General features: G+C 40.0%; 1 protein-coding gene across 5 annotated transcripts in view; it reads right to left on the bottom strand.

Moving 5' to 3' along the window:
- AGBL4 (AGBL carboxypeptidase 4) overlaps positions 1–24,697 on the bottom strand; it is a 1,107,854-nt gene that overhangs the window by 1,018,155 nt on the left and 65,002 nt on the right. For 4 of the 5 annotated variants that reach the window (XM_080656977.1, XM_080656976.1, XM_080656979.1 and 1 more), the window contains exon 2: positions 6,188–6,310. In XM_080656977.1, coding sequence (XP_080513103.1) covers positions 6,188–6,310 — 123 coding nt within the window. Of the gene's footprint in view, positions 1–6,187; positions 6,311–7,665; positions 7,734–24,697 lie in introns of those variants that run through there. The other variant, XM_080656978.1, reaches the window with a different exon arrangement.

Below are 24,697 nucleotides of genomic sequence, written 5' to 3'. Positions count from 1 at the left end.
ATATATATATATATATATATATTACATTTTCTTTATCCATTCATCTGCCAAAGGACATTTAGGTTGTTTCCATATTTTGGCTATTGTGAATAATGCTTCAGTTATACCAATTTTATAGAAACAAAGAATAGAATTGTGGTTGTCAGAAGCTAGGGGGAAGAGAAAATGAGTTGATGCAGGTCACAGGGTACACATTTTTCAGTTATAATAAGTTCTGATTATCTAATGTATAGCTGGTCCTTGAATAAAGACTGTTATAGTTTTGATATAATTCTGAGATGCTATAGGAATTTAGCTATTCAATTAACCTATCGTAAAATTCATTTATGTCTTTTTGTTCACATCACAGACTTATTGACAAGTTAAGTGAGGACTTGTTGTACAGCATGGTGACTGTAGTTTTTAATATGGTATTATATACTTGAAAGTTGCTGAGTAGATCTTAAGCACTCGCCACATATGTAAAAAAGTTAACTATGTTCATTAACTATGTGAGGTGAAGGATGTGTTAATTATCTTGATCTTGGTAATTATTCTACAACCAGAGACCCAGTGCATGAATTTGTGCACAGGTGGGGTCCGGCCCACCTGCCCACATGGGGGCCGATCTGGGCTGGGCCAGCTAGGGGGAGGGGCTGCGGGAGGTTGACCAGGCGGCCCCACCCCCAATCAGGGTGGGGGGGCCACAGGAGGTTGGGGGGCTGATTGGGGCCCCCATCCAGCTGGTTGTCTGCTGCAGTGCACGTCATAGCAACCTGTCATTCCCATCATTTCGGTTGTTTCACCATTCAGGTCACTTGGCTTATATATATTGATACAGTGTGAGAGAACAGTAGGTTTACAGTTGTTTGTATGAAAATAATACAATCCCATATAATAAAAGCTTAATATGCTAAGTGTCCGGTTGTCCAGTCAGCCGTTCAGCCAATCAAAGCATAATATGCTAATGATATGCTAAGGCTGCTCAACTGCTAGATATGACATGCACTGACCACCGGGGGGCAGACAGTCAACCTTTTGACCAGTTGCTATGAGGTGCACTAACCACCAGGGGCCAGATGCTCTGACTGGTAAGTTAGCTTGCTGCTGGTGTCCGGCCAATTGGGACTGAGTGAGACAAGCCGGACACGCGCTGGGGCCCTCCCACAGTCCCTCCCTGGCTGTCCAACCTCCCATGTCCCTCCCTGGCCTCAATCGTGCACCAGTGGGGTCCCTCAGCCTGGCCTGCGCCCTCTCACAATCCAGGACCCCTCAGCGGATGTCGAAGAGCCAGTTTCGACCCGACAGCGGTTATGATGCACACTGACCACCAGAGGCAGACTCTCAACACAGGAGCTGCCCCCTGGTGGCCAGTGCACTCTCACAGGGGGAGTGCCATTCAGCCAGAAGCCAGGCTCAGGACTGGTGAGCACAGTGGTAGTGACAGGAGCCTCTCCCGCCTCCGCAGCAGTGCTAAGGATGTCCGACTGAAGGCTCCCAGCCAGCAAGAGGGCACAGACTGGGCTGAGGGACCACCCCCCCCCCGAGTGCACGAATTTCGTGCACTAGGCCTCTAGTAATTAATAACAATACAAGAATAAACTGTGTTTTATGTACTCACAACTGTAAACCTATTTTTGCCCTATTATGTATATATGTATATCAAATCATCACATTGTATACTTTAAATATATACATTTATATTTGCCAATTATTCCCCATAAAGTTAAAAAGCAAAGTATAATGTCCATTTAGACATCTAAACAAAGAAAAGTGTAGGTGAGACATTAAGCTAAAAACCCTGATTTCTAATGTAATCTTGACACATTTTCATACTGTGCCATGAATGAAGATAATTCCCTGAGGGATGTAGTAGTGCACGAAGTGGCAGGTGGCCGGAGAAGAGCCCAAGTCCGGGTAGGGTACCACGCCACTCCCACTCATCCCAGACCTGCTGCGCCTGCTGCCGCTGCCACGTGGTAGCACTGCTGCGGAGGCAGGAGGGGCTTGGGCGGCTGCAGCTGCACTTGCCAGCCCTGAACCTGGCATCTGGCACCTGCCAGTCAGCTGAGCAGTGCTCCCGCTGTGGGAGCGCACTGACCACCAGGGAGCAGCTTCTGCATTGAGCGTCTGCTCCCTGGTAGTCAGTGCGCATCATAGCAACCAGTCGACCAGTCATTCGGTTATTGGGTTGCTTAGGCTTTTATATATAGAGAGAGATAATGGGTAAAAGTATGGCCTTTAGAGCTAGAAAATTCTCAGTTTCATATTCAGCTACACCACTTGTCAGTCATGCACTTTAAGGTAAACAGATTTACATTCCTGAGCATCAGTTTCCAAACTTATAGAGAGAGATTTAACACCTCAGAAGGTTTTGTGAGTATTAAATGAGATAAACAATGTATATGTCACTTATGATAGTATCTGGCAAGCAATAAATAAGTGATCATTTTATTGTTTTTTCCTTAATATTCTTTTTGCTGTTAAAGTTAATTTTTTATATAATGTAAAATATTTTTATCAATCTTAAAATTTCACTTTATGAAGATTATTTTGTTCATTATCTGTCACCCCTCACTTATTCATATATTTATTGAGTTCCTTATTAGATGACTGATAGTATACTAGGTGCTGGGAGAAAAAATTAGTAAGAAACCATCCCTGACTTCAAGGCACTTTTAGTAATAAGGAAAAAGAAACACAATTAAATGACTGCAATGCAATAAGAGATATCATAGAATAGCTTAAGAAATTGTTGTAAATACAGAGATACAGACAGCCAAACCTGCCTGAGATGTACTGTTTCTCACAGGAAGAAATGCTGGACTGAGTCTGAATTAACATTCTACCAGGTAGAGAAAACAGCATCTGCAAAGGTATGAAAACTTCAGAGAAGTTGGTGGACTAGAAAATAAGCAGCAATTAAATATGACTTTTCGTCAAAGCTATTGGAAAGTTAATCTTTCCTCATCTTTCTGTTGCTCAAATTACTTCATTCAATAAATAAATACAATATTAATGTAGTGGTTAATTTTGTAAGTACTCTGCTTGGTTCTGTGGAAGAACAGGGATTAATCAGACTCATATTCTGTCCTGCTGATAATTAATAGAAGAGAACAAAAGAAGTTTTTAAAAATCATAAAAAGTATCAAATATCTCTGGAGAAATAAAATTAGAGAGGTATGGTTGTTTTCTCAAGGGAAATATACTTATAGGGAGGTGTATATGAAAAAAAAAACAGATCAGGGATTCATAGGAAGTTCATATTTGACCCGAAGACCTTACTTATTTCTCATAAGAAAAACATTAATTATCCACTAACTCAGGGCCAGGAAGTGTACTAGGCACTTTACAAATCCAACAACTCTGAAAGGAGAAAAAAACTTATGGAGGCTTATCTGAAGGGAATATACTTAATCTATATGAGTCAATACTCCCCATTCATTGAGTTTATTAATCACCTAACTCCTTCCCAGTAAGTCCAGATACACTTACAGAATCCTTTTCAACACAGCATACCAGGAAACCACAGTCAGTAGCTCAGAGTTAGCACATAATATAAAAGCCCTCTGACTTCCCTGTTTTAAAAAACCTCAAATACATCCTTGAATTAACCAGTCTTACCTCAATAAATTCAATAAAAAGGAAAAATAAATAAATAGATAGATAAAATGAAGGCTGCAAATATCAAACAAATTGTTTTAAGTGGTAACTGAATTGTTTTCACTAAAATGCCCTTTAGCATTATGCCCTCATCCTACATTGAAGGATGTTACAAAATACACCTCCATGAGGCATACTGTTGTAAAGACCACAGGGATATTGTTGAGGATACTATTCATCGTATTTCAGTATATGCTTTGGGAAGCTCATTAGGAAGGGTTTCTATCAGATTTCAGTACTTGATTTATTTTTATCTTATTAACTGGCTACCGGAAAAGCCACAGTTAAACTTGTCATCTATCTAGAGCAAATTTATGGGTATCATAGCATACATTTTATGTACTCATCCAGCTGAAATTTCTTTTGCTATTTTCCCTTTATGCGATCTCCTCACTTATCTATTTTTAAATATTTTATTGGTGTGTATATATTTTAGTAAAATGGGCTTAATTTTTTAAACAATGAAATATATATTTTTCTTCAATTAAGATATAAGGTAGGCATCATTTACCATTAAGAGGTGAGGAAACTGTGACCCAGTATTCAAGTCAGGATTTGAACTGCAGCCTGACTCCAGAGGGTGTCACTTAGCCACTCTACTATACTGCAAGGCTGATGCACTGCTAGGATAAATCCAGTTGATAGAACCAACTGTTCATACATTTGGGGGGAAATATGCATTATTCACTTAGTTACTTTGTGGTCAGATGGGCAATTTCTTATACTGAGCTTTTCGGTAAGGGATGGAAAAAGATGAGTATAGTTAAGGAAAAGGTGTTCTAGAAAAGGAATCTGGATTATTTCATACTGTAGGAATAAAATAATTCCTACTCATAGAATTATTGAAAAAAACCATCATACCTTAAGTATAATATAAAAGTAAATCTAAAGTAAAAAGAATTCAAAATGTATTTTCTAGGCACCAAGTGAATTCCTGGACAAGACAACAATACTAGATATAAAAAAAAGTAGAAAACATTGATCCTAACAGTGTTGACAGTGCTCATATCTGACTGGAAGGACACTACAATTCTGTGTTATGAGTTGAATTGTGTCCCCAGAAAACTTCATATGTTTCAGTCTTAATTCCCCAGAACCTCATAATGAGACCTTACTATGAGAAAAGGTCTCTACAGAAGTAATCAAATTAAAATGGGGTCATTACTGTAGGCCCTAAACCAATGACTGGTGTTTTTTAAAAAAAATGGGTAGAGTATTTAGAGACAGACATACACATAGAGAGAACACCATGTGAAAATGAAGACATAAATTAAGGTGATGCTTCTACAAACTAAATAACAACAAAAATCGCTAGCAAACCACCAGAAGCTAGAGAAGAGGCATAGAACAGATTCTTCCCAAAAACCCTTAGAATTAACTAAGCCTGAAAACACATTGATCTCAGAACTGTGAGACAATAAATTTCTATTGTTTAAGCCACTCAGTTTGTGGCTCTTTGTTATGGTAGCCCTAGCAAACTAAGACAATATGGAATAAACAAAGAGTAAAACTCTGGATAAACAAGTTTTCAGTAGTTGGTACAAATAACCAATGTTCTTAGGATTCAGAGAGCTGGCATATCCCTTCACACACAGACACACACACACACACACACACACACACACACACGCACACGCACACGCACACGCACACTATTCAAAAACAAAAATGCCCAGCCAGCATGGCTCAGTGGTTGAGTGTCAATCTAAGAACCAGGAGGTCACGGTTGGATTCCTGGCCGGGGTACATGCCTGGATTGCAGGCTCGTTTCCCAGTGTGGGGCATGCAGGAGGCAGTCAATCAATGATTCTCTCACATTATTGATGTTTCTATCTCTTTCGCCCTTTCCTCTCCCTTCCTCTCTGAAATCAATAAAATTAATTATTTTAAAAATGAAATTATGTTACTTTTCTCAATAATATTTTCAACATATTCTGAAAACATACTGTTTGCTATTCATAGTAGAATATGAGGTTCAGGGCATAAAGATTTTAACAAGATCAAATACCTACTGGATGGGAATTCACAATCAAGTTCTGATCTCCCCTTTTAGAATACCTACAAGCATTTGTTGATTATGATGCATTATTACTTTTGCTGTTTTGTTTGTGTTCAATTGAATCTGTTCTCTCATCATTTCTTTACAGAAAAGCCTCCTGTCTCACAGTGATGATTAAGTTCTGTGAGAATGTCATACAAAACCATATGTACAATAAACATTCAATAATTGATTTACCATATAGTTAGTCAAATTATATTAGTTTTATCTCAAACAAATAAGATCTAGGTAAGTACTTTATAAAATATAAGATACTATACAAATGTTCACCATTGTTACCAATATACTTCTAATAATTTATAGCAACAAAAATATCGTATCTCATTTTAAGTATTTCCAAGTTAATCCCATCAAAATTAATTTTCCTCTGACAGCTTGTTTCATTCTGGTGAAACATTAAATGGATTGAATCACATTTAGGTGGGAATAGATTCTAAAAAACCCTCACCAGACAAGATAAAGAGCAAAGGCCTTTAATACACTCACCACTCTCAAAGCAAGCATCAAAGACAAGATGTCCTTTCTTGGGCTGTCCACAGTATCCAGTTGGAAGTACCATATATTTGTTCACATTCCCTCCGATGGCATCGTCCTTTCCAAAATCATTGCCTATTTTTTAAAAAATTGGCCCATGTTAAACAGAAATAAAAATGTATTTAGTAATAGAAGTCTAATTAGATTTTTATCATTAATTTGCCCCCTCCCCTGTCCTTTTGTGTTAATCCCAGCAACAAGAAATTAACTACATATTGCAATAGAGTACAAAGAGAATGCATTTTGAAACTAGAAAGATATGGGCTCAAATCTCATCTGTACTACATATTAATTCTCTGTGATGCAAAACAATCAATTTAATCCCTTTAGCCTCAGTTTCTCTTATCCATAAAAAAGGGCATAGTAAACCATGTTTCAACATTTTACTGAGAATTATATGAAAAATATCTAGTATAACTACCGAAATCCAAAAACAGTTCATTAAATTACATCAATTATTAATAATACTAATTATATATGTATATATTGTCACAAATATATAGTTAATTACTTTAATTTGGGGAAAAAACAATATTTCTATAACTATCATCATAACTACCTAATGTTTCACCACTAGAAATAACTTGAGAACCACTAAATTAGCACAGAAGTTATATTTCTTACCAGGAACTTTAACTTTTAAAAGGTGTGTTAAGTTTCATTTCCACATAGGATATAGAAAGCTGGAAAGATCTTTGCTTCCACCCCTTAACAAGAAATATCCAAATAAAGAACAAAATCTATCAGAAAAGTGGGACTATAGGGCAACCAATAATCGGACATCCAAGGAAAGTTGGGCCCCATCAAAAGAAGATGGGAAAGAAGCTCTGACTCCTCTGTGACAGGGCACTAAAAGAAGAAACGCTGGGTGTCATACAAGTGATTAAAAATAATTAAGACAATTTTTTAAAAAAATGATTAAAGATCCAGTGTAGAGGAAATATGAGCATGTAGAACCTCTGAGAGTCACAGACACAAAAGGGAATTCAAACCCAGTGGCAGACTCTTGTACAGGTCTCCGTCGGGTGTTTTGGAGAAAGATTAGGGGCAGGGCAGAAGACTAGAAAATGCCTTTCTTTGTGATGCAAACCTGGAGAAGGAGAGTAGCTTCTGTCATAGAAAATACATGAAGCCCTACCAATATCTGTACCCCATAGAAATAAAGGTCTTAAACCACTGAGTGAGGAATAAATAACAAAATTTGTAACCAAGTGAGACCATTGCAAGAGGAGGAACAGGAAAAAAAATCCTTTATACCTGGATGAAGGGCAGACAACAGTCATGACCTAAGACTACATATCTTTATTAGAGGGCTCCTATCCCTAAAAAAGGGCTAGGAAACTCTGTCTCATACAAGACATATCAATGATTCAAGACAGAGTTGAGCCCTGGCTGGGTGGCTAAGTTAATTGGAGTGTCAAGGCACATACCTACGTTGTGGGTTAGATCCCCCCAGGTCGGGGTACATCAGTGTTTCTCCTTCTCATTGAAGTTTCTCTCTCTCTTTCTAAAAAATAAAAATTAAAAATTAAAAGCAGAGATGAAAGAGTAAAAAAAGATGGCATCATTTTTTAAAACTCCACTCCAAAACCAGAACATACAGGGTCTGCCTAAGAGTGAGGTAGTTAGACCAATGCAATAAAAATAGTCTTGCTCCCTCAACACCACATACCAACCACTGGATTACAAACAACAGCTATCTACTTCTAGAGTAGGGACAAAAGCATCGAGAGAAGCCACTGTGGTAGCAATACCGAAGGAAAGACAAAAGTTCAGGGTAGAGCATAACATTGATGAAAATACCCTTAATCACCCTAGCCCTCTCCCTCACAAATAAAGTAACACTACAGAATTTGAAGCCCAGGACAAACTGAAAGTAATCATAGCAACAATGAGACTCAGCCTAGCTTAACTCCTGAATAAGTGAACATAAGCCTTCATACAAATGACCTAGAAAAAGAAGTGTATCCATTTCCAGTGACAAATAGGATTTCTATCATTCTCTATTGTTCTACATTAGGTATACAGTATTCAATAAAAGATTGTGGAACATATAAGAACTTCTAGGGAAGAAAAACCTACTCTCTAGGTGAGAAAAATATAAATAGAACTAGATTCAGAAATGACCAGATATTGGAGTTATTAGACCATGAACTTAAACTAAAATTAATATGTTAAAGCCTTTAATAAAAAAGGACAAAATGCATGAACAAGTGAGGAATTTCCGTAGAGAGATGGAAACTACAGCAATGAGTCTAAAGGAAATGCTAAAACTGAAAAACACGGTAACAGAGATGAATGTCTTCAATATACTCACCAGTAAACTTGACACAGATGAGTAATTAGTGAACTGCAGATCAATAGAAATAGCTGAACAAAAAGACAAAAGGGGAAAGAAAAAGAAAAAGAAAAAAGAAAAGAACACAGCACCTACCAGCTCTGAATGATATCAAATGATCTAACATATGTATAACTGAAATTCCAGAAGGGGATGACAGAGAATGGGGCAGAAGAAATATCTGAAGAAATAATACCTGAGAATTTTCCATAATAATGAAAGATATCTAGCTACAGGCCCAAGAAGCACCAAGCAGAATATTTTTAAATGGATTTTCATATTTTAAAATACAAATTACATACACAGGAACTATGATAAAAAATTACAGTGGATTACTCATAAAAAACTGTGCAAACTATAAAGTCAAGGAAATGATATCTTTAAATTATTGAAAAAAAAAACTGCCAACATAAAAGTTTAGACCCCATGAAAATATCTTAAAACGTAAGGCTACAATATAAGTATTCAGAGAAAAACAAAAATTGAGAGAATCCATTATCAACAGTCACTATTATAAGGAATGTTAAAGAAAGTTCTTCAGGTTGAGGGAAAAATGATACCAGACATAAACTAAAATCTACACAAATAAATGAATAATTCAAGAAATTATTTAAATAAAGGTAAATATAAATGTTCTTATTTTTAATCACTCTAAAAGATAAATGACTATCTAAAGAAAATATAGTAGCAATGCATTGTATGTTTATGCCATATATAATAGTAAAATATATGGCAACAATAGCACAAAATGTTGGAGGGAGCAATTTGAAGTACACTGTTCTAACTTTCTTAAACTACATATCTAACTTTGGAAATCATATAGACTATAATAAATTATATATATATATATATATATATATATATACATATATATATATATATATATATATATATATATATATATTTATTAGTGGCCCGGTGCACGAAATTCGTGCACAGGGGCGTGGGTGTCCCTCAGCCTGGCCTGCACCCTCTCCAATCTGGGACCCCTCGAAGGATGTCCTACTGCAGGTATACAGGGATCAGGCCTAAATCGGCAGTCAGACATGCCTCTCGCAATCTGGGACTGCTGGCTCCTAACCACTTACCTGCCTGCCTGCCTGATTGCCCCTAACCACTCTGCCTGCTGGCCTGCTCGCCCCCAAATGCCCCCCTGCCAGCCTGATCACCCCCAGCTGCCCCCCGTGCCAGTGTGCTCACCCCCAACTGCCCCCCCCCCGCCGGTCTGCTCATCCCCAACTGCCCCTATGCTGTCCTGCTCACCCCAAACTGCCCCCCTTGCTGTCCTGATCACCCCCAACTGCCCCTCCCTCCCTGATCACCTACGAATGCCATCCCATCCTAGTCTGATCACCCACAACTGCCCTCCCCTCTTGGCCTCTAACCGCCTCTACCTCTGCCCTACCACCATGGCTTTGTCCAGAAGAATGTCCAGAAAGTCTCCTGGAAGGTCTCCCAGTCTAATTAGCATATTACCCTTTTATTAGTATAGATAGAGGCCTGGTGCACAGGTGGGGGCCAGCTGGTTTGCCTTGAAGGATGTCCCAGATCAGGGTGGGGGTTCCCTTGGGGCATGGGGCAGTCTGGGCAAGGGGCCTGTGGTGGTTTTCAGGCCAGCCACGCCCCCGTGGGGTGAGGGTCCCCGCTGGGGGGGCGTGGCCAGCCTGGGTGAGGGGCTGAGGGCTGTTTTCAAGCTGGCCACACCCCCTTCAGGGTGGGGGTTCCCACTAGGGCAGGTGTGGGCAAACTTTTTGACTCGAGGGCCACAATGGGTTCTTAAACTGGACCGGAGGGTGGAACAAAAGCATGGATGGAGTGTTTGTGTGAACTAATATAAATTCAAAGTAAAGGAGCGGAGGGGAGAGCAAGAGAACGGTGGGCCGGATAGAACAGCCAAACGGGCCGGATCCGGCCCGCGGGCCGTAGTTTGCCCACGGCTGCACTAGGGTGTTTGGCCAGCCTGGGTGAGGAGCTGATGGCTGTTTACAGGCTGGCCAAGCCCCCTAGTGGGGACCCTCACCCCATGGGGGTGTAGCCAGCCTGGGTAAGGGGCTGAGGGCTGTTTTCAGGCTGGCCACACCCCCCGGTGACCCAGGCTCAAAGCCCCTCCTTCAGCAGAGGCCGGGGCAGGCTGGAAGCTTGGCTTCCTCCATTGCCGGGGACAATGCAAGCCTCCTGCTCACTCCAGCTCTGTAGCCGCCGCCATTTTTGTTGGGTTAGTTTGCATACTCACTCCTGATTGGCTGGTGGGCGTAGCAGAGTGACAGTCAATTTGCATGTTTCTCTTTTATTAGTGTAGATATATATATATATATATATTTATATATATATATATATTTATATATATATATATATATATATATATATTTATACACACACACACACACACACACACACACACACATATAATCCTAGGATAAACACTAAAAAAGTAGTTATAAATACACCAATAGTGAAGATAAAATGGAACTAAAAGAAATAGTTGAGTAATCCAAAGGAAGGCAGAAGACAAAAGAGAAGGGAACAAAGAAAAGATGGAGCAAATATGAAAAACACTAGAACAATATCATAATTAAATTCAAACATATATTTAATGATCTTACATTTAAGTAAGACAATTTAATAATATGCTTAATAGATAAATATTGCCAGATGAAACAAATAGAAAAATCCAATGATATGTTGTCAATAGAAAATCAAGTTTAAATATAAGGACATGAATAAGTTACAAGTAAAAGGAGTAAAAAGTCATACCATGCAAACAATAATCAAAAGAGAATCAGAGAGACTATATTAAGGTCAGACAATGCAGACATGAGGACAAAACATAAAACCAGGTGTAAATAGAGACATTATATAATGATAATGGAGTCAACTCACCAAGAATACATAACAATTGTAAATATGTATGTACCTAACAAGAAAGCCTAAAAATACATGAAAGATAGCTGATAGAAATAATTATGTTGAAGCCCCTTCAAGACTACCATCTTTGTAATCAATAGCACTAGTTGCCAAATTAGCAACATCAGAAATGAAAAGAGGAACATCACTACAATCCCAAAGGCATTAAGATGATAGAAAGGGAAAATCATGAACAATTTTGTGATAAGGGAATAATATCCAGAATACATAAAGAACTCCTACCACTCAACAAAAACAAACAAAAATTTTCAAAAACAGGCAAAGGACTTGAATAAACATTCCTCCCAAGATAGTCAATTAAGCACATAAAGAGATGTTCAACATCACTTGTCATTAGGGAAATTCAAATCAAAACCAAGATCAGATACTACTTCATAACCATTAGAGTGGCCACTATCAAAAAATGGAAAATAGCGTGCCCTGTGTGGCTCAGCAGTTGAGCATTGACCCAGGAACCAAGAGTTTGCTGGTTCGATTCCTGATCAGGGCACGTGCCCAGGTTGTGGGCTCAATCCCTAGTATGGGGCATGCAGGAGGCAGTCAATTGATGATGTTCCTCTCTCATCAATGTTTTTCTCTATATATCACTCTCTCTTACTCTCTCTCTAAAAATCAATTTTAAAAAAAAAACATTAAAAGAATTATACAAGAAAAAAAAACCAAGATGGCGGCATAGGTAAGCACCTAAACTGCTGCCCCGCACAACAATTTCAAAACTACAACTAAAAGACAGAACGGACACCATCCAGAACCACCGGAAAGCTGGCTGAGCGGAAATTCTACAACTAGAAGGAAAGCAGAAAGCTCACGGAGAAGGAGCGGCAAAGGGCTGAGGTATGGAGACACGCGCGCGCAGAGAGGAAGGGTGGCAGAGTGCCTGGCTGGCTTTCTCTGGCGGGAGGGGGAAGGAAGCCCCCGACTGCACTGAACCCCAGTTCTGACTGCACTGAACCCTAGTTCCGGGCAAAACCCTGTGGACCCAGGCTCATACAGGGGGAGTCTGGACTGTCAGGTAGAGAGAAAGGCACACGGAGACTCGGAGACTTGGGGGAGCCGCGGTGGCAGGGGTCTGGAGGCGCAAGTGCGCACAAAGACTGACTGCAGAGGTTACCACAAGCTATCCCTAGCGGAAGGGAGTCGGAAGCTCCTGACTGCACTGAACCCCAGTTCCGACTGCATTGAACCGCAGTTCCAGGTGAGCCCCTGGGGACCCACGCTCTTACAGGGGAATTCTGGACTGTCAGGCAGAAACTCGGGAACCGTGGAAGGCAGAGGTCTGGAGACTCACACGCCAGGGCAGGGCTGACGGGAAGCCAAGACTGTCTGCTCCACCCTGAGACTCCACCTTTCCAAGCTGAGCACAGAGGCTTTTACAATCTGGCAAGGCTAATCCTATAAGGCTGTCTCCAGCACCGAAAATCTCCCAGTGTAGACACAGCTGATCCTCACAGCCAACTGGCCTGCAGGTCAGTTCCTCCCAGTGATACCAACAACAATCAAGACTTAACTACAACAAGGCTGTACACACAGTCCACCAAGAGGTGCACCAAGAGTGTCCACCTCAGGTTAACTGGGGAGGCTGACTCACTGGGCCATTTAGGAAACCTAGCACACAAAGCTACCCTACCAACTCAGGAAAGCAGTGAAAAATGGGGAGACGAAGAAACAGATCACAAATGAAAGAAATGGAGGAAAACAAACGACTGGATATAGAGTTCAAAAACACAGTTATAAGGCTTTTCAAGAATATTCTAGAAAAGGACGATAAATATAATGAGACCCTCGAAGATATGAAAAAGGACCAACTAGAAATTAAACATACACTGACTGAAATAAAAAATATTATACAGAGACCCAACAGCAGACTAGAGGAATGCAAGAATCAAGTCAAAGATTTGAAATACAAAGAAGAAGAAAAAAAACCCAACCGGAAAAACAAAAAGAAAAAAGAATCCAAAAAGTTGAAGATAGTGTAAGAAGCCTCTGGGACAACTTCAAGCGTACCAACATCAGAATTATGGGGGTGCCAAAACCGGTTTGGCTCAGTGGATAGAGTGTCGGCCTGCGGACTGAAAGGTCCCAGGTTCGATTCCGGTCAAGGGCATGTAACTTGGTTGCGGGCACATCCCCAGTAGGAGGTGTGCAGGAGGCAGCTGATCGATGTTTCTCTCTCATCGATGTTTCTGACTATGTATCCCTCTTCCTTCCTCTCTGTAAAAAAATCAATAAAATATATTTTTAAAAAAAAGAATTATGGGGGTGCCAGAAGAAGAGAGAGAGCAAGATACTGAAAATCTATTGGAACAAATAATGACAGAAAACTTCCCGACCTGGTGAAAGAAATAGACTTACAAGTCCAGGAAGCACACAGAACCCCAAACAAAAGGAATCCAAAGAGGACCACACCAAGACACATCATAATTAAAATGCCAAGAGCAAAAGACAAAGAGAGAATATTAAAAGCAGCAAGAGAAAAACAGTTAGTTACCTACAAGGGAGCACCCATACAATTGTCAGCTGATTTCTCAACAGAAACTATGCAGGCCAGAAGGGAGTGGCAAGAAATATTCAAAGTGATGAATAGCAAGAACCTACAACCAAGACTACTCTACCCAGCAAAGCTATTATTCAGAATGGAAGGTCAGATAAAGAGCTTCACCAACAAGAAAAAGCTAAAGGAGTTCATCACCACCAAACCAGTATTATATGAAATGCTGAAAGGTATTCTTTAAGAAGAGAAAGAAGAAAAAAGTAAAGATAAACATTATGAACAACAAATACATATCTATGAACAAGTGAACCTAAAAACCAAGTGAATAAAAAATCTGAGAAACAGAATAAACTGGTGAATATAATAGAATCAGGGGCATAGAAAGGGAGTGGACTAACAATTCTCGGGGGGGAAGTGGTATGAGGGGTGAAGGAAGAGACAGGACAAAAATCGTACACCTATGGATGAGGACAGTGGGGGGAGTTAAGGGCAAAGGGTGGGGTGGGAACCGGGTGGAGGGGAGCTATGGGGGGAAAAAGGAGAAACAATTGTAATAATCTGAACAATAAAGATTTATTAAATTTAAAAAAATAAATAAATAAATAAAAATAAAAGAATTATACATATTTTTTAAAGGAAAATAACAACTGTTGGCAAAGAAACAGAGAAACTGAAACACTTGTACATAATTGGTGACAATATAAAATGGTGTAGCCACTGTGGAAAACAGTTTAATGGCATAAAAACAGTTTTAAACATAATAATTACCATATGATCCATTAATTCCATTCCTAGGGACATACCCAAGAGAATTCAAATTAGGGACTGAGAAACTCGCACACCAATGTTCAGAGCAGCATTAATCTCAATAACCAAAAGGTGGGAACAACCCAAATTTCCATCATCAGATGAATGGATTTCTTCTTATATGGTAAATATATATAGTGGAATATTATTCAGCCATAAAAGAAAAAAAATTAATACATGCTACAACATGGATAAACCTTGAAAACATGCAAAGTAAAATACACCAGACACAAAAGAACAGATATTATATTATTCCATTTATATCAGATAACTAAAATAGAGGAATATTCTAATAAATAAAATATAAGTTACCAGGGGCTGGAGAAAGAAGAGAATGAGGACTTATTGTTTAACTAGGGGCCCAATGCACAAATTCGTGAATCTTGAAAGGAACTGTGGGTCTTGAAGCTGCAGTGGGCACAGGGGTGGGTCTTGGCCCATCCTCTGTGCCCCTGCCCAGCCCCTCCTGCCGTGGCCCCCAGTCTCCTGTCTGCTGGCAGCCCCGCTTCCGCCGCTGCTGTTCCCACGCGCTGATAGCACCAGCCCTGCTCGCACCCATGAAGGCGCACAATGATTGGGGCCGGCGTCAGCAGCGGGTGCAAGCAGCGGCTGCTGCCCCGATCGCCCCTCAGGAGCTGGGGGAGGTGGAGAAGCCCTTAGGGGTGATCGGGGCCAGCAGCTGCCACTCACACCTGCTGACAGCGCCGAGCCATCGGGGCCGGCACTGAGTGCTGGCAGTGGGTGCGAGTGGTGGCTCCAGCACCAGCAGCAGGTGCGAGCACCAGGCAGGACCAAGGCGTGGGGGAGCAAAGAATTTTCAGTAACCACCAGAGGCTCGACCCAATGACAGCAACCAGCGCCCAGCCTTGGTCTGGCACCCCTGCTCACCTGCTCCACCATCCCACTGTAGCTGACACCCACCATGTTCCACACTCTACTGCCTGCTGCCAACGCCCACCATATCCCCCCGGTGGTCAGCACACATCATAGCGACTGGTTGTTCAGTTGTTCAGTTGTTCCCCCGTTTGGTCTATTTGCATGTTAGCCTTTTATTATGTAGGACTAGAGGCCCAGTGCACAAAATTCATGCACGGGAGGAGGTTCCCCCTCAGCCCAGCCTAGACCGTCTCCAATCCGGGACCCCTCGGGGGATGTCCGACTGCCAATTTTGGCCCAATCCCCAGGATCTGGCTGAAACTGGCAGTCAGACATCCCTCTCACAATCTGGGACCACTGGCTCCTAACTGCTCACGTGCCTGACTGCCTGATCGCCCCTAACTGCCCCCCTGCCAGCCTGATCACCCCTAACCACCTCTGCCTGCCAGCCTCATTGTCCCTAACTGCCCCCCCACCAGGCTGGTCACCCCAAACTGCCCTCCCCTGCTGGCCTGGTCACCACCAACTGCCCCCCCTTACTGGCCTGGTAACCCCACATAGCCTGCTGGTCAGTCGTTTGGTTGTCCCTTGCTAACCCCCTGCCAGCCTGGTTGCCCCACGCAGCCTGATGGTCAGTCGTTTGGTCATCCCTCGCTAACCCCCCTCCCAGTTTGATTGCCCCACACAGCCTGCTGTTCAGTTGTTACTGTGAGGGCTGAGGGCGTCGTGACCAATTTGCATATTAACCTTTTATTAGTATAGATGGGAATAGAGTTTCTACTTGGAATGATGAAAAGTTTCAGAAAAGAATAGTGGTGGTGGTTGCATCAAATTGTGGGTGTACTTAATGGCAGTGAGTTGTACACCTAAAAATGGTTAAAATGATAACTATTATGTTATGTATAGTTGACTGTAACAAAAACAAAAATCACTCTAAAACACCCTACAACATGAAATAAATGGAAATATTTTTTAAGTGGGCAAATAAAAATATACATAAGAGAATATCTGTGTATCCTTATGTTAGCAAAATTTCCCTAGATAAGACATAAAAATCACAATCCATAAAAGAAAAAGGTTATGAACTGAATTTGATAAAATTAAAAATTGCTGCTCTTAGAAAGGTATTTTAATTCAAGCTACAGACTGAGAAAATACTTGCAAAACACCTATGTGATTAAGAATTATATCAAGTATACATAAAAGATTTTATCAGACACTTCATTAAGGCAGATATATGAGTGTCAATTAAGTTCATGAAAAGATGTTCAACCTCATTAATTATAGGGAAATGTAAGTTGAAACCACAATGAGATATTATCTAACACCTATTAAAAGGCTAAAATCAAAGAAACTGACTGAACCAAGGATGGATGATGATGCAATGAAAACTTTCATGCATTTCAGGCGGAAATGAAAAATGGTACAACCACTTTAAAAAACAGTTTGACGCTTTGTTTTACAATTAAATATACACAACATACAACTCATGAATTCTACTCTTAGGTATTTACCCAAGATATGTGAAAACATATGTTCACACACCTACAAATAAACACACATAAATGTTTATAGCAGCTTTATCCATAATCACCTAAAAACTGGAAACAATCCAAATGGTTTCAACTGGTGAATGTATAAACCATCTCTGCTACATCCATACAATGGAATATGAATTAGCAATAAAAAGGAACAAATAACTGATACATAGCAACATGCATGCAACTTCACATGCATTCTACAAAATGCCAAACTCAAAAGGCTACAACTTTTATAATCTATTAACATGGCATTTTTAAAAGGCAAAATTATAGGTATTTTAAAAAGTCAGTGGTTGGCAGGGGCTGCAGGTATGGAAAGGGATTGACTACAATGTCATCAAAACTTTGAAATCTTCTTTGACCCCTATTTTCAGCAGAGTTATACATTCCTTTCTCTCATCTGCCAGACTGAAGGATATGCATGCATGTGTAAGTGGAGGGGTAGATATCTGCAACAGTGATTTACAAACTCTCCCAGGAAACTCCTCAAGGTCCTCATAGGAATTATTGAGGGAACACAGTTGCTAATATGACAACCCCCACCCTAAACAACTAGAAAACTGGACAAATACTATATCTGAAGCAACAATTTTTCTGACATAGATGACAAACAGTACCAAACTGTGATGGCTAAGAGAAAGGAAATAAATGAGGGAGCCTCATGATAGTCCTAGCTTTCAGATTAGTGACAGTTTCCAAAAGATAGTGCAGGGAGAGGGTTTCAAAGCACAGCAGGGTAGTTTTCTGACTTGATCTTACCTAATAATAGACAAACATGTAAGTTGACTGTACCTCTGGTATGCCCACAGCCAATCAGAGTGAGTATGCAAATTAGAAGGCCAAAGATGGTGGCCGACCAGCTGCTCCAGGCGCTGAGAGGCCAGGCGGGGCAGGACGCCTGCTATGAGAGGGAGGGCGGGGGGCGAAGGGATCTACAGGAGCAGAATGCCACAGCGAAGTCAGGACTGCAGACTCGGGCTGGAGTCTGCAGCGAAGCAGCAAAGACGAAGATACCAGACTCCCGGGTGCCAGAGGAAAACCGGTGCTGGAAGCCAAGAGAAGGAAGGCCTATTACACGAATCTCTTTGTGCAACGGGCCTCTAGTAAGACTATAATAAAGAGTTTTGATAGGCTGAAGAAACTTAAATTTGAAAGTCAGGGTATTGAAGAGGAAAAAGCTATAGAGAACCAGAGCAGCAAAAATCTACAAAGGTCTGCTTAAGACTTTGGCTTTATACTAAGTCTTGTAGAGTGAAATTCCATGAGACCAAATGAAAAAATAACTTGGACATTTAAGACTAAACACTTTCCAACTGCAACCATCGTGAGTGGAGAATCCATGTTGAAACCCAGGGCACTAACTAGAGATCCCTGAAATACACTAACCATGAACACTTGAAAAATGAAATTTGAAATACAATATCATTAAAATACTAGTAGTATCACAAAACACAAAATACTCAGCCTTAAATGTAACCAATTATGTATAAAAACTTTATGCTGAAAACTAACAGACATTGCTGATCGATATTAAGGAAGACTCAATTAAGACAAGGTATATCATGTTCATGAATTAGAAAATTCATTATTGCTAGGGTGACAACTTTTCAAAATTTCATCTCTACATTAAATGCAATCCCAATCAAATCATAGCCTTTTTTGTAGAAGTCAACAAGCTGATTATAAAATTTATATAGAAACTCAAAGGACCTGGAATATCTAATATAATTTTGAAAAATAAGAAAAAAAGTTAGAGAACTTACATTTCATGATAACAAGACTTACTTTAAACTGACAGTAACCAAGACATGAGTAATATTAATATCAGACAACCACAGAAATCAATGGATCAGAATAGAGAGTGCAGAAATACATCCACACACATCACATACATAGGGAGAATTAAGCTTCCATAAAGGTACAATGGTAATTTAATATGGAAAGAATGGTCTTTAAAACAAATGCAGTTTGGCCCTAGCCAGTCTGGCTCAGTAGATAGAGCATCGGCCTGTAGACTGAAGGGTCCCGGCCCTGGTCGGTTGTAGGTGGGGGGCAAACAATAAAGGTGTCTCTCTCACATTGGTGTTTCTCTCTCTCTTCTTCTTCTTCTCCCTTTCACTCTCTCTAAAAATCAATGGGAAAAATATCCTTGGGTGAGGATTAAATAAATAATAAAACAAATGCTGTTTGAAAAACTAGACATCTTTACAAAAAATCTGAACGCACGCGGGGGTGTGTGGGTGTGTGTGTGTGTGTGTGTGTGTGTGTGATGGTGGTGGAGGTTACACTGGTGTATATTATGGAAAAGCACTGATGGTATTTGGTTTTTGAAGACCAGGGATGCTATGTACTGCAAATATAGAAACGTCAGGTACAACTTTCAAATGTCCTATACAAATATTCCTGAAGGTAAAAATTCTACTTATACTTATGTGAGCTTTGAGCCTAACACATGCAAAGTATTCTGCATGACTTTAATAAACACTGGGGTTTTTTTCAAGAATGCAAGTAATATACATATTAAGGAAACATTATAATTGATTTGTTCACAATTTTATCCAGAAAGTAGCACCACTTTAGAAGTATCACCAACAGCATTGTCCATCACTGTATTCCATTTACTAACACAACACTCCCATATAAATTAATATTTCTAACAGTTGTGATTGCAGCGATTCTACACACAAATGAAAACATTGGAACTCTTTATTAGGTTTTCAAATCCTACAAATATGCACTTATCCATTTTCCCTTGTGAAGAAATTCTGTTCACAACTAATGATAGTCATGTTCCTCTACAATGCCACAGCATTTTGTTTCTAACTTTATTACAACATTATTACCATTTAATTATTCATTATGGGTGTCGTTTTTATCCTCCTAGTGATTGTGGTTTCTCATCAGAAGAATCCAATATCTTACCTTTTTATCACTACTTTATTTCTCTCAATGCCAGATATATCACAATAGTTAGCACAATTACAGTAATTTGTAAATATTTGTAGATTTAATAAAATAAAAAAGGCCTTTTAGGAGCTAAATTTCATTTCAATATTTAATTTTTTGTCTTTTGAGAGCATAATGAATATGTGATATATTTTAAATTTATCAATAAAATAAATAGCACATTTACATTTATAGCTTATTAATATAAACAGTTTTGATATGAGAGACCAAATAGTAAAAGAAAACATTACAACACAAACACACAGCATTAAAACACACATAATACTGACATAAAGACAGAAAAAGGTGGGAGAACCCAAGATAGCAGCATAGGTAAACACCTAAACTGCTGCCTCACACAACAATTTCAAAACTACAACTAAAAGACAAAATGGACATCATCCAGAACCACAGGAAAGCTGGATGAGTGGAAATTCTACAACTAGAAGGAAAGAGAAAAGCACACTAAGACTCAGAGGAACTACAGAAGGCAGAGGTACAGAGGTGCACACGTGGAGAGGACTGGCAACTGAGTACGCCACTGGCTTTCTCAATCGGGAGAAAGACAAAAGCTCCTGACTGCTCCAAACTCCAGTTCCAGGTGAGACTCTGGGGACCCAGACTCATTCAGGGAGAAACTGGACTGTCTGGCAGCGGGCAGAACTCGAGGGCAGCTTTCTCTCAGAGGTGCTTGCAGTGATTACCGCGGGACACAGAGACCCAGGGACCTCTTAGGGCAGGGCTGACAGGAAGCCATTGCTGCCTGCTCCACCCTGAGACTCCACCCCATCCAAGCTGAGCACAGAGGCTTTTGCAAGTCTTGTCTCATAAGGGTGTCTCCAGCACAGAAGTTCTCCCAGCGTAGACACAGCTGATCCTCACAGCCAATTGGCCTGGAGGTCAATTCCTCCCAGTAATACCAACAACAATCAAGGTTTAACTACAACAAGACTGTGCACACAGCCAACAAAGGGGTGCACCAAGAGTATCCACCTCAGGTAACTGGGGAGGCTGAGCCACTGGGCCCTATAGGACACCTAGCACACAAAGCCACTCTATCAACTCAGGGATGCAGCCAAAATGTGGAGACAAAGAAAAAGGTCACAAATGAAAGAATGGAGGAAAGCACACAACTGGATATAGAGTTCAAAATCATGGTTATAAGGTTTTTCAAGAATTTTCTAGAAAAGGCCGAAAATTTAGTGAGACCCTTGAGGATATGAAAAGAACCAACTAGAAATTAAGCATACACTGACTGAAATAAAAAATAATATACAGAGATCCAATAGCAGACTAGAGGATCACAAGAATCAAGTCAAAGATTTGAAATACAAAGAAGAAAAAAAAACCCAACCGGAAAAGCAAAAAGAAGAAAGAATCCAAAAATATGAAGATAGTGTAAGGAGCCTCTGGGAAAACTTCAAGCGTACCAACATCCGAATTATGGGGGTGCCAGAAGAAGAGAGAGAGCAAGATACTGAAAACCTATTTGAAGAAATAATGACAGAAAACTTCCCCACCTGGTGAAAGAAATAGACTTACAATTCCAGGAAGTGCACAGAACCCCAAACAAAAGGAATCCAAAGAGGACCACACCAAGACACATCATAATTAAAATGCCAAGAGCAAAAGACAAAGAGAGAATATTAAAAGCAGTAAGAGAAAAACAGTTAGTTACCTACAAGGGAGCACCCATACGACTGTCAGCTGATTTCTCAACAGAAACTATGCAGGCCAGAAGGGAGTGGCAAGAAATATTCAAAGTGATGAATAGCAAGAACCTACAACCAAGATTACTCTACCCAGCAAAGCTATCATTCAGAATTGAAGGGCAGATAAAGAGCTTCACCGACAAGAAAAAGCTAGAGTTCATCACCACCAAACCAGTATTATATGAAATGCTGAAAGGTATTCTTTAAGAAGAGGAAGAAGAAGAAAAAGGTAAAGATAAAAATCATGAACAACAAATACATATCTATCAACAAGGGAATCTAAAAATCAAGTGAATAAAAAATCTGATGAACAGAATAAACTGGTGAATGTAATAGAATCAGGGGCATAGAAAGGGAGTGGACTGACAATTTTGGGGGAGAAAGGGGTGTGGGGGGTGTGGGAAGAGGCTGGACAAAAATCGTACACCTATGGATGAGGACAGTGGGGGGAAGGTAAGGGTAGAGGGTGGGGTGGGAACTGGGTGGAGGGGAGCTACGGGGAGGGGGGGGGAAGAGGAACAATTGTAATAATCTGAACAATAAAGATTTATTTAAAAAAAAAGACAGAAAGAGGTGGACTATAGCCTTTAATGTTAATGCCATATAATGATTAAGCATTTAAATGCATAGTATAGGAAATGAAATGTTATTATTCTCAGAGAAATATATCTTAATTACATTACACATGTATATAAAACCATTAAAAATGATGGCATTTTAGTAGTATAAAATAATACAAGGTGACATGGAATAATGGAATAATTGTTGTTATAGAATGAGAACTTTTAATTTCTTAACTTCTGTGCATTTTAATGTTCAACCATATAGTTGTTTCACACAGATTTTTGAACCCAAATTCTTTACTTTTATTTTAAAATACCCCATTTAGTTAAGGCAGTATGAATTAATAGTAAGAATTTGGATTTCAAAGTCACATAGATCTGAGATTAGATATACCTAACTAAAATATGTATGTAGTATAACCTTTGTTAAATTTAACCTAAAGCTCTTTGAGTCTGTTTGCTTATATTGTCCTGAAGGTTATAGAAAATATGTGTAAATCAATTATAATATAGTATTTATTCAATAAGTAGTAGGTTATTATTATTATTGTCACATTATCAATATCATCATCATCAAGACACCTGTTACCTTGAAAGAAGAGTATTTAACAAAAAGAATACAATATTCAATTATATAAACTACTAGAGGCCTGGTGCACGAAATTCGTGCACGGGGGGTGGGAGGGGTGTCCCTCAGCCCAGCCTGCACCCTCTCCAATCTGGGACCCCTCGGGGAATGAGATCACAGGGATCGGGCATAAACCGGCAGTCAGACATCCCTCTCATAATCCAGGACTGCTGGCTCCCAACCGCTCACCTGCCTGCCTGCCTGCCTGATTGCCCCTAACCGCTTCTGCCTGCCAGCCTGATCGCCCCTTAACCACTCCCCTGCCAGCCTGATCGATGCCTAACTGATCCCAACTGCCCTCTTCTGGTGGCCCAATCTTCCCTAACTGCCCTTCCCTGCCAGCCTGGTCGCCCCTGCCTTTCCCTGCCGGCCTGGTCGCCCCCAACTGCCCTCCCCTGCAGGCCTGGTTGCCCCTAACTGTCCTTCCCTGCAGGCCTGGTCATGCCCAACTGCCCTCCCCTCCTGGCCCGGTCACCCATAACTGCCCTCCCTTGCCAGCCTAGTTGCCCCTAACTGCCCTCCCCTGCAGGCCTGGTCCCCCCTAACTGCCCTCCCTTGCAGGCCTGGGTCCCCCCCAACTGCCTCCCTTGCAGGCCTGATCCCTCCCAACTGCCCTCCCCTGCTGGCCTGATCACCCACAACTGCCCTCCCCTACTGGCCATCTTGTGGTGGCCATCTTGTGTGTTGGAGTGATGGTCAATTTGCATATTACCTCTTTATTCTATAGGATAGGGGAAATTCAAAAAAGGAAGGGAATAATTTAAATTGAAATTCATAAAGAATTTCTTAGTGGAAGTCTTTTCTTTGAAGTAAACACTGAATACTGTGAAATCCAGTTAAATTACACACTATAAAATACCTTTATTATAAAATGTAAAATATTTGACTCCAAACATAGAGACAGAGTAAAACAATGAAATCTTTCAATTTAAGGAAGTTAGAGACAAAAGAGAAAATAAAACACTTGAGGTTTATCTTTAAATAAATAAATATATAACCCTATTAATGTTATTATTATTTACATCTTTTAAAAATACTACATATTTAGCAATAATTATGTGGAGAGAAAACAAAAACTTATGTATATCTATAGATGTAACTAGTGTAAAAATATGATAATTATATCTTATTTTATTCTGATAAACAGGCCTGCTGAGGCATCTAGAAATAGACTTTAAGGTTGCAAATAGTTTTTGACATTTAAGTGGGTTATGCTGATGATGGATGTGACAAAAATCTCAACTTTTTTTTACTTTTACATGGGAAACTACTTTACACAAAAGTTACAAGCAATCCTTACAAAAACAAGGAAAACAGCTTATTAACTAAAATCGACCTTTATATGGAGCATGTATTCCACCTCTTCAGCCAAAACATCTTGGAAGAAGTAACAAATTACCTCTATACATAAGTAATATGCAGTTAAAGGAATCTGTCAAGAGATCCATTATAAAGCCATATTTCCAAGGCTTCATAATTTTGACATAAAATTACATTGAAGATTAACCCACAAATTTTCAGCCAAAAAAGTAAATCTAAAATTCCTACCAGAAGGTGTTTTAGGAAAGAGAATCTATTGATTTTTGGACTTTAATCTCAATCAACTAGTACTCACTACACACCTTTTTCCTAGCA

This window comes from Plecotus auritus (genome assembly GCF_963455305.1).
Source record: "Plecotus auritus genome assembly, chromosome: 2".
Lineage (NCBI taxonomy): Eukaryota > Metazoa > Chordata > Mammalia > Chiroptera > Vespertilionidae > Plecotus > Plecotus auritus.
The sequence above is the reverse complement of the archived record's forward strand: the minus strand, read 5'-3'. Positions and strand labels throughout refer to the sequence as shown.